The sequence below is a fragment of the Panthera leo genome, chromosome B4 (assembly GCF_018350215.1).
Source record: "Panthera leo isolate Ple1 chromosome B4, P.leo_Ple1_pat1.1, whole genome shotgun sequence".
Classification (NCBI taxonomy): domain Eukaryota; kingdom Metazoa; phylum Chordata; class Mammalia; order Carnivora; family Felidae; genus Panthera; species Panthera leo.
This window is the reverse complement of record NC_056685.1, coordinates 139,609,306-139,622,746: the sequence shown is the minus strand read 5'-3', so window position 1 is coordinate 139,622,746 and position 13,441 is coordinate 139,609,306. Positions and strand designations below refer to the sequence as shown.

At 63.9% G+C, this 13,441-nt stretch overlaps 1 protein-coding gene across 2 annotated transcripts in view; it reads right to left on the bottom strand.

Annotated features, from left to right (window-relative positions):
- The window catches only part of TAFA5 (TAFA chemokine like family member 5), a 189,151-nt gene that overhangs the window by 110,121 nt on the left and 65,589 nt on the right, over nt 1–13,441 (bottom strand). Inside the window, exon 1 of one of the 2 annotated variants that reach the window (XM_042944687.1) lies at nt 8,422–8,549. The exons of the other annotated variant lie outside the window; for it this stretch is intronic. Coding sequence (XP_042800621.1) covers nt 8,422–8,512 — 91 coding nt within the window. The 5' untranslated portion in view covers nt 8,513–8,549. Of the gene's footprint in view, nt 1–8,421; nt 8,550–13,441 lie in introns of those variants that run through there. 2 annotated transcript variants of the gene reach the window in all.

The following is a 13,441-nucleotide window of genomic DNA, read 5'->3' as shown; positions in this document are numbered from 1 at the left end:
ACGACGACACCGCACCCGAGTCCCACCTTCCTGTCCAGAAGAAGCCCTTTCTCTCTCTTAACCAGAAAGCCAGCGCCACGGCCGCAAATAGAAGGTACCCATAAAAATAAACACATGGCCGTTAAAATGAAAAATGCCCACCCGTGCTGCATAAAGCGTGCCTCACTCTGCAAAACGCTGGATTTATGGGGGAGGCGTGCTCAGAGTTTCCGGGTGGCCCCGTCCATCCCACACCTGACCTGGGGGAAGCGGCTTCTGCCCCACCCGGCAGCTCCAAGGTCATCACTTCCGTGGGCCCAGACACCCTGACCGGAAACCAGACAGACGGGGGGAGGGCAGTGAGACCCAGCACCCGGGAGAACACGCTTCCCTGAGCCCCCGGCACATGTGGCGTGACTCCCGGCGACGTGACTCCGGTGACACGGCGTGTGCCCCCTCCTCCGTGCGCGGCCTATCCATTTCTGGAGCTGCCCTGACATCACCACCAACGTGTGGCTTCAAACAACAGAAATCCACTCTCCCGCAGGCCTGGATGTGGAGGGTCCAAGACCCAGGTGGGGCAGGGCTGTGTCCCCTCTGGAGACTCCCGGGGAGGGTCCCTCCTGCCTCTTTCTGCTCCTGGTGGCCGTGGGCAGCCCTTGTCCCCCCCGTCTCTGCCCCCGTCCTCACCCGCCTCCCCCCACGTCTCATCTCTTATAAAGACACCTGTCGGGGGACTTAGGGTGGACCCTCGTCCAGGACGATCTCATCTCGAGACCCTTACCTTAATTGCATCTGCAGAGACCCTGTCTCCAAACAAGGCCGCATCCACGGGTCCGGGGCACACGTGTTTAGGGGGGTCCCGCTGCCCGCTGCTGTGCCTTCCCCCCAAGCGCACACACTCGGGCCCCCGCCCACCCTGTCTACACACTGGATCCCACTGGGTCCACCAGCTCCCCAGCACAGGGCCCTGCTGGCTTACAGCAGGCACTTGGTCTGTGCTCGAGGCACGCCTACTGAGGCCGTCACAGGCTGCGGGTCCTGGGACCGGGTGCGTGCTGCCCTGGTGCCCCCCGGGGTCAGAGGGTGAACGCAGGCCGTAAGGCCCACAGAGCACAGTCATTTATAACAAGGCCTGGGCTCCGCCTTTGGTGAGCAAACCAGAGGGCCTGCCTGGCCGCTTCTGTAAGCGGAGGAGAAGGAAGGTAAGGAGTTAATAAACCACGCCTTCTCCAGGCAGAAAAGAGCGTGCTTAAAGATGGAACAGCCTCCTCTAATCACGCACGGGGAAGATGCCACAGGGCTGAGGGCGGACATGGTCAGTCGGGGAAAACTGGCCGGGTCCTCGGGCAGCCTCTCAGAGGGCAGCTCACCCAGAGCTGGAGCCTTCTAGAACCACCCTCCCCGCCCAGGTCAGGGGACCTAGAGGCAAGGGGCAGGGCAGAGGGAGCCCCCTCGGCACGTCCAACCACAGGATCCCACCGTCGGACCAGGAGACCGAGGCTCAGAACCGGTGGCTGGCGTCCAGGTCTCTGCCCAACCCCTGCGGCCTCCGCTGCACAGCGGGGTCACGTGGGCGGACAGACAGCTTTGAGGCCGATGTCACCCTGCCCGAGACCGCCAGCGGGCGCCCGTCCTGCAGGGCGCACCTCCGTGTGGCTTCCCAGGATGCACATCTGCGTTCCCACAAGGAAGAAAGAGTGGCGCCCGGTGCTCAGCGTCGAAGGCCCTGGGGCCTTGGCCAGACCCTGCACGTTCTGTCCTTGCTTTCCAACCACACCCTCCTCACGGGGTAGGTGAGGCCATGGGAGGTTACAGGGGAGCCCCGGCAAGACCAGAAACGAGGTCCAGCCTGGGCTGGGGGTGGGTGCGGGGGAGGCCCCGCTTCTGAGAACTCCAAGGCGGCGTAAGGTCAGGGGCGGGGGGGAGGGTGACACCGCTCCACAGGTGACACACTGACCTTCGGGACCCTGCAGAGCCCGGTCTGTTTTCTGTGGTGCAAAACAAGAACAAAAGAGGACAGGGCAGAGGGCAGAGGGCAGAGAGCAGAGGGCAGAGGGCTCGGCTGAGTGGGGGCAGGGGGCATGATCACCCCCAGCCCAGGAGCAGGTGCCGGTCGGACCCCACACAGGTCATGAGCCGGCAGGCTGAGGGCCTCCAGGGACGCCCCAGGGCGACTGCCTCGGCCCTTCGAGGCCCCGTCCCACCCGTCGGGAGTCCCAGGCACTCGGGGACAGCGAGAGCTGGCGGCTGCCACTCTGGGTGCCTGGGGTCCACACCAGCCCCGCGGGTGAGAACAGCCGCTCCAGCAGGCGGCCTGTCCTTCTACCACAGCTCAGGGGCTTCGGGAGGGTTGAGCCCTAAGGGCTGGGGGCCCTGCCGCTTGGAGGGCCTGAGACACAAGGCCACGTGGGTCTCATGCTCCTGGAACCAGCCTGTCCGCGGCCGTCCAGAGCCTCCTCCCTCCACCGTGTTCCCACCTGCAGAGCGGCCTCCCCCTTCAGCGAGAATAGGACGGAATGACAAGTGACTTGTGGACGCCACTAGGCAGGGAGGGAAAGGCGAACCGAAGACACGTGCATGACCACAGCAGCTCCCACATCAGTCCCACAAGAGGCAGGGCCCCTGGAGCTGCTGGCACCACCCCTCCCAGGCCGGGCACGTGGCACACACACCTGCCGTCCATGTGACGGGCGGCAGTCCACCCAGAGCGAGCCGTGGCTCAACCCCAGGCGGTGGTCTGAGTCTCTGACACGTGACGCATCAGGCTGCAAAGAAACTTCCGGCCGTCCGGGGCAGAGCTCTGGGACCTCTCCGTGACGGCTGGGAGCGGCCGGGGCACGCGGGGCGGACCTCCGGCTCCAGTCCCTACAAAACTGTTGGGACAAAGGGGTTCCGTGCTCTCGGGGCTCACCTGGGAGCTGCCGTGGGCACCTTTGGGGTCGCACAGCTGCACCTGCCACGTGTGCCTCAAAGAGCCCACACAACAGGGAAACGGATTCGTGCACCCTGACTGCCTCCCTGGGTTCATCCAGGCACCTGCCTGCAGGCAGTGTAGACGCGGAAAAGCGATGATCCAGCAAAGCCAGGGTCTCTGGGGAGCTGCCCACCCCAGGCCTGGAGGAAGCGCCTGCTCGCGTGGGGAGCTGGGGGTGTCGACAGCAAGGTCCCCCCCCCACCTCGGCCGACAGCCAGATAACCCTCCTCCCTGCCTGCAGCCGTGGGCCACCCCTGCCAACAGCTTCTGCAGGGGGGCTGTCAGCAGTGTCCCCACGCACTCAGTAACTAAGTAACCGCCAGAAAGAGCAGGTGGGTCTGGCCGTCCTGCACCTGACTCCCCAGGTCTACGGAGCGATGAGAGCCCCCCGCCGGGAAAGGCAGGCTATCAGCCGAGGCTGGTGAGCGGGCCCCCCAGGACTCGGGCGGGGTCCCCGGGTGGACCTCCGCGGACTGGGCTTTTCTCCCACCCTTTCCCCGTTCCGCTGGTCCTCAGGCTCCCTTCCTTCTGGGGAGCCCCCACCTGCAGAGGTGGTCCTGTCCATCCATTTGCGGGGCAGTTGAGGGTGGGGGGGAGCACAGACATGTGCTCCCGGCCCTGGGAGGGAGAGGAAGCCTTGCCCTTTCCCACAGGGCTCCCCGGGGCCAGGATCCAGAGTCCTGGGAACGCTGGCGACCACGGCTGAGGCCCCCCTGGCCGACAGCAGGTGGACGGCAATACGGGCCACGAACGTTCGTCCAAGAGGAGCCCCGAATCCGTTCCCAGAAACGTGCCCAAGCGGCTGCTCTATGCTACCTGTGCAGGTGTTCACAGCGTGGCTCACTTCACACCCGTCACAGACTTTCATGTGCTTTTCATTCCTGTGTGACTCAGGACACAACGGACGGGCTTCCCTCCGCCCCTGTCCTTGCACGCCATCGCACAGGCGCTCTGCCCCCTAATTAAGAGGCTGTATTTTCAGTCGGGCCCACGATGCATGTGATATACTCCACACGCCTCAGGACGGCATATAGAACCACAGACACACGGGGCCTTTGAATAATTCAACCAGATGTCACTTACTAGTCGTTACTATCACCACCAAAGGAGGGGACGTGGCCGCCCCTCCTGCCTCCTCTGCTCCTGGTGTCCCCAGACGGCAGGCGGACCACTGAGCGAGGGCTCCGCACGTCCCCGGCGCGGCTCCCCGTGCCATTTTCGGACAGAACGAGGTGGGAGGCTGCTGCCTGCCAGAACCTCAGCCGAGGCCTCGCCGTTCCCAGCGTGGGCACGTGCACGGCCCCCACCCCCACCGCAGCGGTGCCCCCAGGCACCCCAGGGCTCTTTGGGGGCCCCCAGAGCGCAGACGCCCCCACCCAAGGCCGCAGCGAGCCGTGTCACGTCGGAAAAGTCCCCTCTGTTCCCAGTCCTGAGGATGGGATCTCGGCGCTGAGATTCCCACTGAGGCTGGCGTGGGTTTCATTTATCAGATTCTTCGTCACATGAGAAACGATAGTAAATGATGATAAAGGAGCTGGTTATTTTTAACGCCCTCCAATCCCACCCCTCCCGAAGCCACTCACACGTCCCCAGCCCCCGACGCATCTGCTGGAGGGTTGGGGAGGCGCCATGCGGGGAGCAGGTGGAGGCCACTGGCACAGCGGCCGAGGGCGGCCAGGCGCGGGGCTGCGGCCCTCTCTCTGTGAACGAGGCTTGCCTCTGCAGCCGCGACTCTGACGACGGAGCTGGGCACCGTCCCCCGGCCCAGAACCGCCAGGAACAGCTTCCCCGCCGAGCCCGCACCAACCCACGGCGGGCCTCCCGCCAGCCCCTGCCGGCTCACGCCTTGGGGACACGCATGCGTGCCACATAACCGGGAGAGGCTGTCGGGCTGTTTTCGAGCCAACGAGCGTTTCCGACGGAATCCTCGCTCGGGAAGGGTGCCGTGTCAGTCCCCGATCCTCTCCCTGTCCCTTGTTCAGAACAAGCTGGTGGCTGCAAGGAAGCTGGTGACGCTCGGTGCCAGCTGCGAATCTCGTGACCACGACAGCAATTAGCGACTACGGAAGGCCGCCAACTAACGGAAGGCCGTTAAGGGGCCCGACGGGGTCACACGTGCCCCCTCCCAGCCTCGGGCTCACAGAATTACCCTTCCCTCTCAGAACAACGAGCTGACTCGGGACGTGAACGCTGGATCGTATCCACTCTATCACACAGCCTGGCCCGGAGCAGCGGCTGAGGCCTCGCGGGCCACAGCGACGGCACTCGGAGCCCTGGGACCGAGGCCGGCGCACAGCGAGGGCGGCCGGCCCGGTGCCGACCTCCCCACCCCGCCGCGAACGCTCGCTCGGTAGCAGCTGTAAGAGAGGCTGTTGACACGACACACGCCCGTCTCACGCACTCGTCTGCCACCGAAAGGGTTTACAGAGAGAGACCTAAATCCGCAGACCATGTTCCAGAAACAAATCCCAGCTTCGCCCTTCCATGCAGACTTCCCGGCCTGCTCCCGCCCCCTCCGGGTCCCAGAGCCCCCAACACCTCGCCCCCAAGCAGCCTGGCTCGGCCGGGCATCAGCTCTCACGTCTCCCCGCTCCTTTTTAGTGTTTCTGTCGCTCTTCCTGTTACATTAGGCATCGACACAAAAGCCGTTAATCTGCGGGCAGTGCTGTAATCTGTCAAGTGAATAAAAGACGGGAGGAAAATATATTAAAGTCCCTTGAAGAGGAAGGTGGGAAACACTGTTATGATTCTAGCCGTTCCCGTAACCCCCTGCTCCGAGGCCCGACGTAACTAAGGACGTAGAGGAAGGGGTTCCCTCTGCCCCTGCCCCAGCACCCCGTCACCTGGGCACCTGCCTCCTGAGTAAGCAGCTGGGTTTTAAATCTGGTTCCCGAGACCCCCAAACAGACATTTGCACGCTGCATTCAGAAGCAACACACAGGCCCCTCTTGTGTCCCAGGGGGTCGGGGTGGCCCCAGGAGTGAGCCGAGAAGGTGCCGCCCAGGCCCCGGGGCGTCCCCACTTCCCACACCGGGACCACGTCCGGGGCTCCCTCTTCGGCCCTCGGCCGGCCGAGCCAGGCGGGGACCCACCCAGGGGCCAGGATCGTCCCGACAAAGGCCGGACCAGCCACGGCTGCAGTCGGGGAACCACAATGTGTGCGCATCTCCGGTCACAGCCCGATTCATCTTCCCGAACGCTGGGAGGCCGGCTGGCCAGAGGGGGACCGGTCAGCCACAGGGTGGCCCGCAGCTCCACACAAAAGGTGAAGTGTGGACAAACGGCTCCCTGGGCCCCCCATTCTTCATCCCTGAAAAGCCAGAGTCACGGAAATGGCTACTTAATCAGCCCTTTCGCACTCATCTGCAGACAGCAGGTCACAGCTGCCGGCCGGCCCGTCTCGCCGCCCCCCTCCCGCGGGCCAGCACGCTACTGGAGGGAAGAAAACCGGCTCCCACGGCCTGAGGACCAAGAAGAGCCCCAGGCCTCCCCTGTGACGAAGGGGACAGCCCCTTGCAGCCAGTGCCTCCGTGTCACCGCACGCTGACGGACCTCCGGCGCCTGGACGGCTGGACGGGCAAACACCGGGACTCCCCGCCTGTCTGAGGGACATGCGCCTTCTGACCACACGCCTGCTCCACGGCCCCGCGGCCCGGCCTCCTCGTCCGCCACGGCCTGCCACCGCATGACACACACGTGTGTGTATCTGTCTGCTTGAGTGAATGCCGAGATTTCCTGCGAAGGGCTCTCCACGACCACCCACAAAAACACTTCACTCCGTGAGCCCCGTTCTTCCCTTAAACCCTGCCCTGCCCTGCAACCCGGCATCCTCCAACCCAGGGGACAGAAGCTCTTTCCTCCCGGCCAGAAGAAACTGTCCTTGAGACCCGACGCCTCAGGAGGATGGTGCTGTCCCCTGAAGACACCAGGACCGCTCAGTCCCCGTGGGGCGAGCGGAAGGGACCCGTTCAGCCCCACGCAATCGGAGTGGCCAGCGGCCTGACCCTCTTTCTAAATCATTGCTTTAATATCAGGGAAAGGGCTCTCCGTCCCGGGAGCTTCCCACGTAGACGGGCACTTTCGACCTTGGAGAGAGACGGTAAAACTTTAACGTGCGATCCCTTTCCAAGACGAACCCCCCCAAATGGGAAAGACCAGGGAGAAGGGTAAAGAACTAAAGGCCCAACGAGGCCCAGCTGCCCAGGGTCCCTCTGGCCACTTGGGGGGGGGGTCCTCTGGTCCCCTGGCAGCAGACACGGCTGAGAACAGCCCCCTGGGGACGTGCCAGCCCCGTGGGACCACCAACCCAAGGCAGGACCGCCCACTCCAGAGGCAGGCGGCGTGGCCGGGAGCTGGCCTCCAACTTCACCCGCAGGGCAGGGCAGGCCAACGGCAAGCCCCTGGGACAGTCAGCTCCCCCTTCAGGTCCTGGACCCAAATTCCACGGAGGGAAACGGCCACCAGGCGGATGGAGGAGGTCACCCAGCCTGGGGCTGGCCTCCCACACCTACCTGCTTCCCTGGGGAGCCAGCAGCAGCTCATTAATTAGGCAGGGAAGCAGCTGAATGCTGCAAATCCTTCCTTTGTAGGAACCCAAACCCAGGGCTAATGAGGACGGGCTAGCGTTCCCCAGCCACTCCAGCTCCCTCCAGTGCTCAGCGCTCCCTGCTGGCCGGGGGGCGCGGGGCCGGGCAGCCCTGGTAGCAAGGTGCCTGAGGGCAAGGGCGGCTGACAGCCCCAGGCAGTGGGTACAACTGAAGGCCTGGCGTGCCCTGGGTCTCCCGTTCTGGCTCAGCCCCGGCTCTACTAGGACCAAGCTCCAGGAGAGCCCTGCTCGGGGCCAGGAAGTTTCCAGGAGTGCCCCACCTGACCATATGGGAACCCGAGGTCCCAGAGTACCCTCCAGCCTCGAGGGTCCGACCGTCCAGGCATCCGCCTGAACCAAGTCCCAAGAACGGGATCCAGGGACCCCCGCTCCAGCAGGCACCCGGAGGGCAGCCCCCCCCCCCAACCCCCGCTCTTTGGCGACCAAGTCCCGGCTCCCCGAGCCCGCGGGTCCCCAATTCGGCTGGGAAAGTGGCGTGGGGAGCGGCATGCTGCGCGCAGGCCTCGCCCTGGCTCCTGCCGGTCCCCCAGCCCCGCGCGCGCGCGCCCCGGCCCCGCCACCGTGGAGCGCGGGTGCCATCTACCGAGGGCCCGCGGAGAGCGGGCGGGCGCCGCTGCCAACGGGGCCGAGTGGGGCAGGGGACCGGCACGGCAGCCTCGGCGAGAGCTGGGGCCCCCAGCGGCGCGAGGTCACAGAGGCCCCGGCGCCCTCCCCGCGCCGTTGGTGAGCCCCGAAGCGCCGGGCGCGGGAAGGTCCGCGCCGCCGCTCCGGGCCCGCAGTGGCGCCGGCGGAACGTGCTGGAAGCCCGGGCAGCCGCGGGGACAGCGCCCGGGGACCGGTCCGCGCCGGGGACAATTACCTTCTTTGAGGAACTGAGCGTGAATCACCAGGACGAGGAAACAGCAGAGCGCGGCCCCTGCGAGTGCCCAGAGCGCCTTCAGGAGCTGCATCGCGGAGTGCCCACTCGGCCGACGCCCCCGAAGTCGCGCAGCGAAGGTCCAGGCGCCGCATCAGCGCCCCACCGGGTGCAGCCGCCGCGGCCGCCCGCTCGCGCCCCCCATCCGCCGCCACCGCCGCGGCCGCCGCGACTGGAGGCGCCACTCCGGGCGGCGATGCGCGTCTTTCGGGCAGGGGGGAGGGGAGGGGCAGGGGGCGCCGGGGAGGGGCGGCGGGGCGGGGAGGTTAGCAGAAAGTCTCCGGCCGCGGCGGCCGCCGCTCCGGCCACTCGGCCACCATCGCGGGCTGCGGGGCGCCGGGGGCCCGGGCGCGGGGGGGCGGCCGCCGCGGCCCCATGAATCAGCCCCGCCGCCGCCCCCGGAGCCGCGCCGCCCGCAGGGCCCGGACGGCGGGCCGCGGATTGCGCAACGGCCGGCGGCGCGGGGGGGTGCTGCGCGCCCCGGCCCCTCCGCCGCTGCTCGGCGTCGCCTTCTTCGTCCCCTCCTCCTCTTCCTCTTCTTCCTCCTCCTTCTCTCCTCCTCCTCCTCCTCCTCCGCCGCCGCCGCCGCCTCCGCCGCCGCCGCGCCGCGCTCGCTCCGGCCGGGGCTCAGGGGGCCGCGCCGCCGCCGCCGCGGAGAGCCGGGCTCGGGGCCGGGACTGCGCGCAGGGCGCGGGGCTGCCGCACCATCGCCGCCGCCGGGGCCCGGCCGGGCCCGCCGAGATCCAACTTGCGCGGCCCGGGGCTGGCGGGCCGGTCGCCCCCCTTCCGCCCCGGACGGGGCCGGCCTCCGCGCTCCCCGGAGCCCGCGCCTCCGCCGCTGCCGTGGGACGAGGCCCGGGCCGGCGCTTCCGCGGGCCGCTCGCGCTGGCCGGCGCTGCCGGGGCCGGGGCCGGGGCCGGGGCCGGGAACGCGGCCAGCGGAGGGGCCGGTGGCGGCGGCCGCCGCGCCGACAGGTGGGGCCGGCGACGCTGCGCGCCTCGCCGCCCGCGGGAAGCCGCTGCTCCGGCCCGGCGGCGCGCGCCCGCTCGCTCGCTCGTTCGGCCCCTTCTGGGGAGGCGGCCCGCGCGGCGATCGGACTCCGGCCCGCGCCCGCCGCCGTCTGCGCTCCGCCCGGTCCGCGGAGCCGCCGATGCGCACTGGGCCGCGCAGGGGACCCGGGGGACCCCCCGCCGCCCTGCAGCGCCCCCGCCTGGCGCGCCGGCGGGTCAGGCGGGGCCTGTCCAGCCGAAAACCGCGGGTCGGGCTCCACCTAGGTGCGCAGGGGCCTCACTGCAGAGCCTCCGCGGCGGCTGCGGGAGCGGGGCGGGCGGCCTCCGGCGGGCTAGCCCAGCCCCCTCGCACCCCCGCGGCCGGCGGGGGGAGGGGGGCGCGGGGAGGACCCTGGCCCAGGCCTCACTGCGGCCCAGGCCCGACCTGCTGTGGGTTCTGAAAAAGGGCCCCTCTGCCCGGAAACACATGCGCGCGCGCCCGCGCGCCCGCGCGCGCGCGCGCACACACACACACACACACACACACACACACACACTCTCTGGGTCTGGTGTGTGAAATCCTCCAGGCCAGCTGCTAGGCGCCCGAGCACGTGGGAGCACAGTACATGCCCAGGGAAGGCTCCAGAGGAAACAGCGGGCACCTTCCTGCCCGCCTCTATCCCGCCCCTAGCAAGGGCAGGTGTTTCTTCCTGGCGGATTTCCTCACCTTCCCAGGGCCCTGGCCCAGGAGCATCTGTGGTCAGATCGCCCCCAAGCACAGCGGCCAGGGTGGTAGGCCTTGAGGCACTTGTGCACCAACTGAATTCAAATGCCCAGCAAAGAGCTCTGCAAGTGGGTTGGGGCAGGGACCTATGCTTGGCCCTGCGCTTCCTGTGTGAGGCCCTGTGTGTGTGTGGGGGGGCGGGGGGGGTCACAGACCATCCTGGGGCAGAGGGTCCTTGTGACTGTAAGGTAGGCCCGGAGACGTGGTGCAGGGGTCACAAGAAGGCTGTTTCCTTCCTGCCCAGGCATCTCGGTGTAGTCAAGGGAAAGAGGCCAGATCTGGAGAGGGCTCCTAGAGGTCAGACAGCTCTAACCTCTCAGTGTACATTTGGGGAAAGTGAGGTCTGCAGAGGCATGGACACCGGCACCAAATCCAACAATAAAAAACCGGCCAAGACTAGCACCCGACTCGCTACCGTCTGCCTCTCACGATTCGGCTGTGCCAGCCCCTGATCGGGGGGGGGATGACAGGCAAGCCCACACCTCTGGGTGAGTCACCTCCCTGGGAAGTCGGAGGAGACCAGGACGCCAGTCCAAGCCCTCACCTGGAGAAGTGGCCTGGATCTCACTCCAGCCGGGGACTCAGGAGCTCGGAGAGGGTTGGTGTTCTGCAGCCCCTCCTCAGAGCCCCGTTTCCTGCCCTGCTCCTCTGCCTTCGTCCCCAAGACACTTTCCAGTGATGCCCTCACCTGAAGCGATCGCTCAGGGAACCGCCCTGCCCAGTATGCAGAGCCTGACCTCCACCAAGGTCATTGCCTTCCTTCCTCACGTGGAGCTGAGCCGTCCCCTTCAGAAGCCTTGAGGGTCACCAGGGCACTTGCTTCACCTGCACACCCAAGACCCCAAAGGGACCTCAATCAAGAAACAGAGCCCACCTCTGACAGCCACCTGTTCCCAAGCAGGTGGATAGTATTTGAAATTTGGAAAAATATCCTAAATTCACCCGGGGAACTTTTAAAACTAACCATTTGGAGGATCCATCTGTAAAGAGAATTCAAGAAAATAAAGTTCATAAAATGAAGTGTGTGTGGGCATTATTTTTCAACAGGTGGAACCGAGGGACCTGTGTGTCATGCCACAGGGAACGGAGCCTCCTCCTTCTCTGGGCGCCGAGAACTTCCACCAGTAAATGTGTGCGGCATTGCTTGTGACCTTAGAGAAGGTAACGGGAACACTGGGGGACACCCAAGGCCGGCGCCCACGAGAGCCGGTTAACAGTGTACATCACGGAGGCCCATGGTGCCACTGGGAAGTCTGTTCAAGAGCAGGACACGAGCACAAATGCAGACCTCGGAAGGAGACACCCAGTTCTGATCAGAAAGACGTTTTCAAAAATGATTAAACTGTAATGGTGCTGGACAAGAATGGGGACAATCTGCCAGAAAGGATGGGAGATTGTGGGGCCGGTTGCTGCGGAAAAGAAAAGGGGCTGCAGCCGGAGCCATCAGAAAGACGCCCAGGCCCCCCCGACCCCCCGCCAGCACCTGTGATGCCAAGGGACGGAGCAGCGCATCCAGGGGGCACAGGCATGTGCTCACAAAGTGGACGGTTGGTGGACAGGGTTGTATTTCCAAAGTGCCGGGTTAGTCCGTACCCCCACCCTGCCCACATGACACACAGCTGGTGTCAGACTTTAGTTCAGGCCAGAGCCAGGAGAACGCTGTCCAAAGAGAGGGGCGTCCGGCCTGGGGAGGGTCCCCAGAGTGCTGGAGGCATTGGAGCCTGGATGGAGAAAGTATGCACGTTGTTTAATGTGTCCTTAATTTACAATTGGCATTAACCTTCAATCGGGCATGTAGGCAGTAAACACGATATTTGGGTGTAACTAACGGAAATCACAGGAATCCTCGTACCATTTTACAGCTCTTGGGAATATTGCAAAGTGGTGTTTATGTTCACCCTGATTTCTAACTAGAGCTGTCCCACGGCCAGACATTTTTACATAATGTTTTAATAAAGAAGTAAACATATTACTGCATCAAAAGAGACTCTCCAACATTTGATAAAACTCATTTTGATATAATTGGTTTTCTTAGTAACTTTCTATATTTCTATGCTATTCTGAGAAGGGTCCCATAGGCTTCGCCAGATCGCACAAGCGAGACTAGGAAACACCCCCCCACCACCACCCCGGAATGTCCTGGTCAACCAAGAAGCCTGCTGGGCTACCCAGCCAGACCTGCGCTAATCAGTCACTGTGCACCCCTCAACCTTTATTCTGGTCCAGAGAGGACCTGGCAGGCAGGGCCACGGGGCAGCTATGGAAAGGCGGTGGTGTGAACCGGGAGGAAGGCTCGGGATATTGATATTCTACACTTGACAATGAGGTGGCAAGGATCAGAGATGCTTCAGGGAAAAGTGAAATAATAAAAATCATTCTGAGTAGCATCATTCAGGCTACTGTGAGGAAACAGACAAGAAAGAAGTCTTGGAAATGAACATGCTAACCAACGTGAAGCTCGATGGCATGGACACTCCTGAACACCAGGATGTGGAAGATACTGCCTAGGACGTGTCCCAGAATAGGGAGCAAGTGGAAAAAGCATTGAGAAGGGAGGTGAAAGTTGAAACATGCAAGGTGTATCCTGGGTGCCAAACTTTCATTCACTAGGAATTCTAAAAGAGGGAAAAAAGGCAACCGAGAAGAGGAAACAGTCAAATAAATGAGCAACATCTTCAGATAGCACGGGCCTACCATATTCTGAGTAGATCCAATGGGCAGGCCCAGACCCAAGAAACGCAAGAAACTCTCAAAATTTGGCAGAATAAAAAGAACACGACCAACAAATAATGACTGTTCGTTAACAACACTGCCTTCTAGAAGCTACTGGAGCAGGAAGGGTCTTTAAGTTCTGATGGGAAAAGGTATGGCATCTAGACTTTTATACCCAGCCAAGCTGTCAACAAAGCAAACCATTTAAGGCTGTTTGGAAGTTCCATTTTCCTATCACAGACCCCAAGCAAAAAGCTGGCCTGGGAGGACAGCCCAGCTGCCAAAGGAATCAAGAAATGAGCTGTGCGGATACAGGATGAAGGAAAACATAGCCTCTCGACTCTTCCGAAGTACAACAAATTGTCAAGAATACGCATACAAATACACTAGACCCTCATATTCAGAAGAGCCTCCTTCAACGGGTAAAATCTTTACCACGTTCTTCTTCTTCCAAAGTGCTAGTCACAAATATGAAACC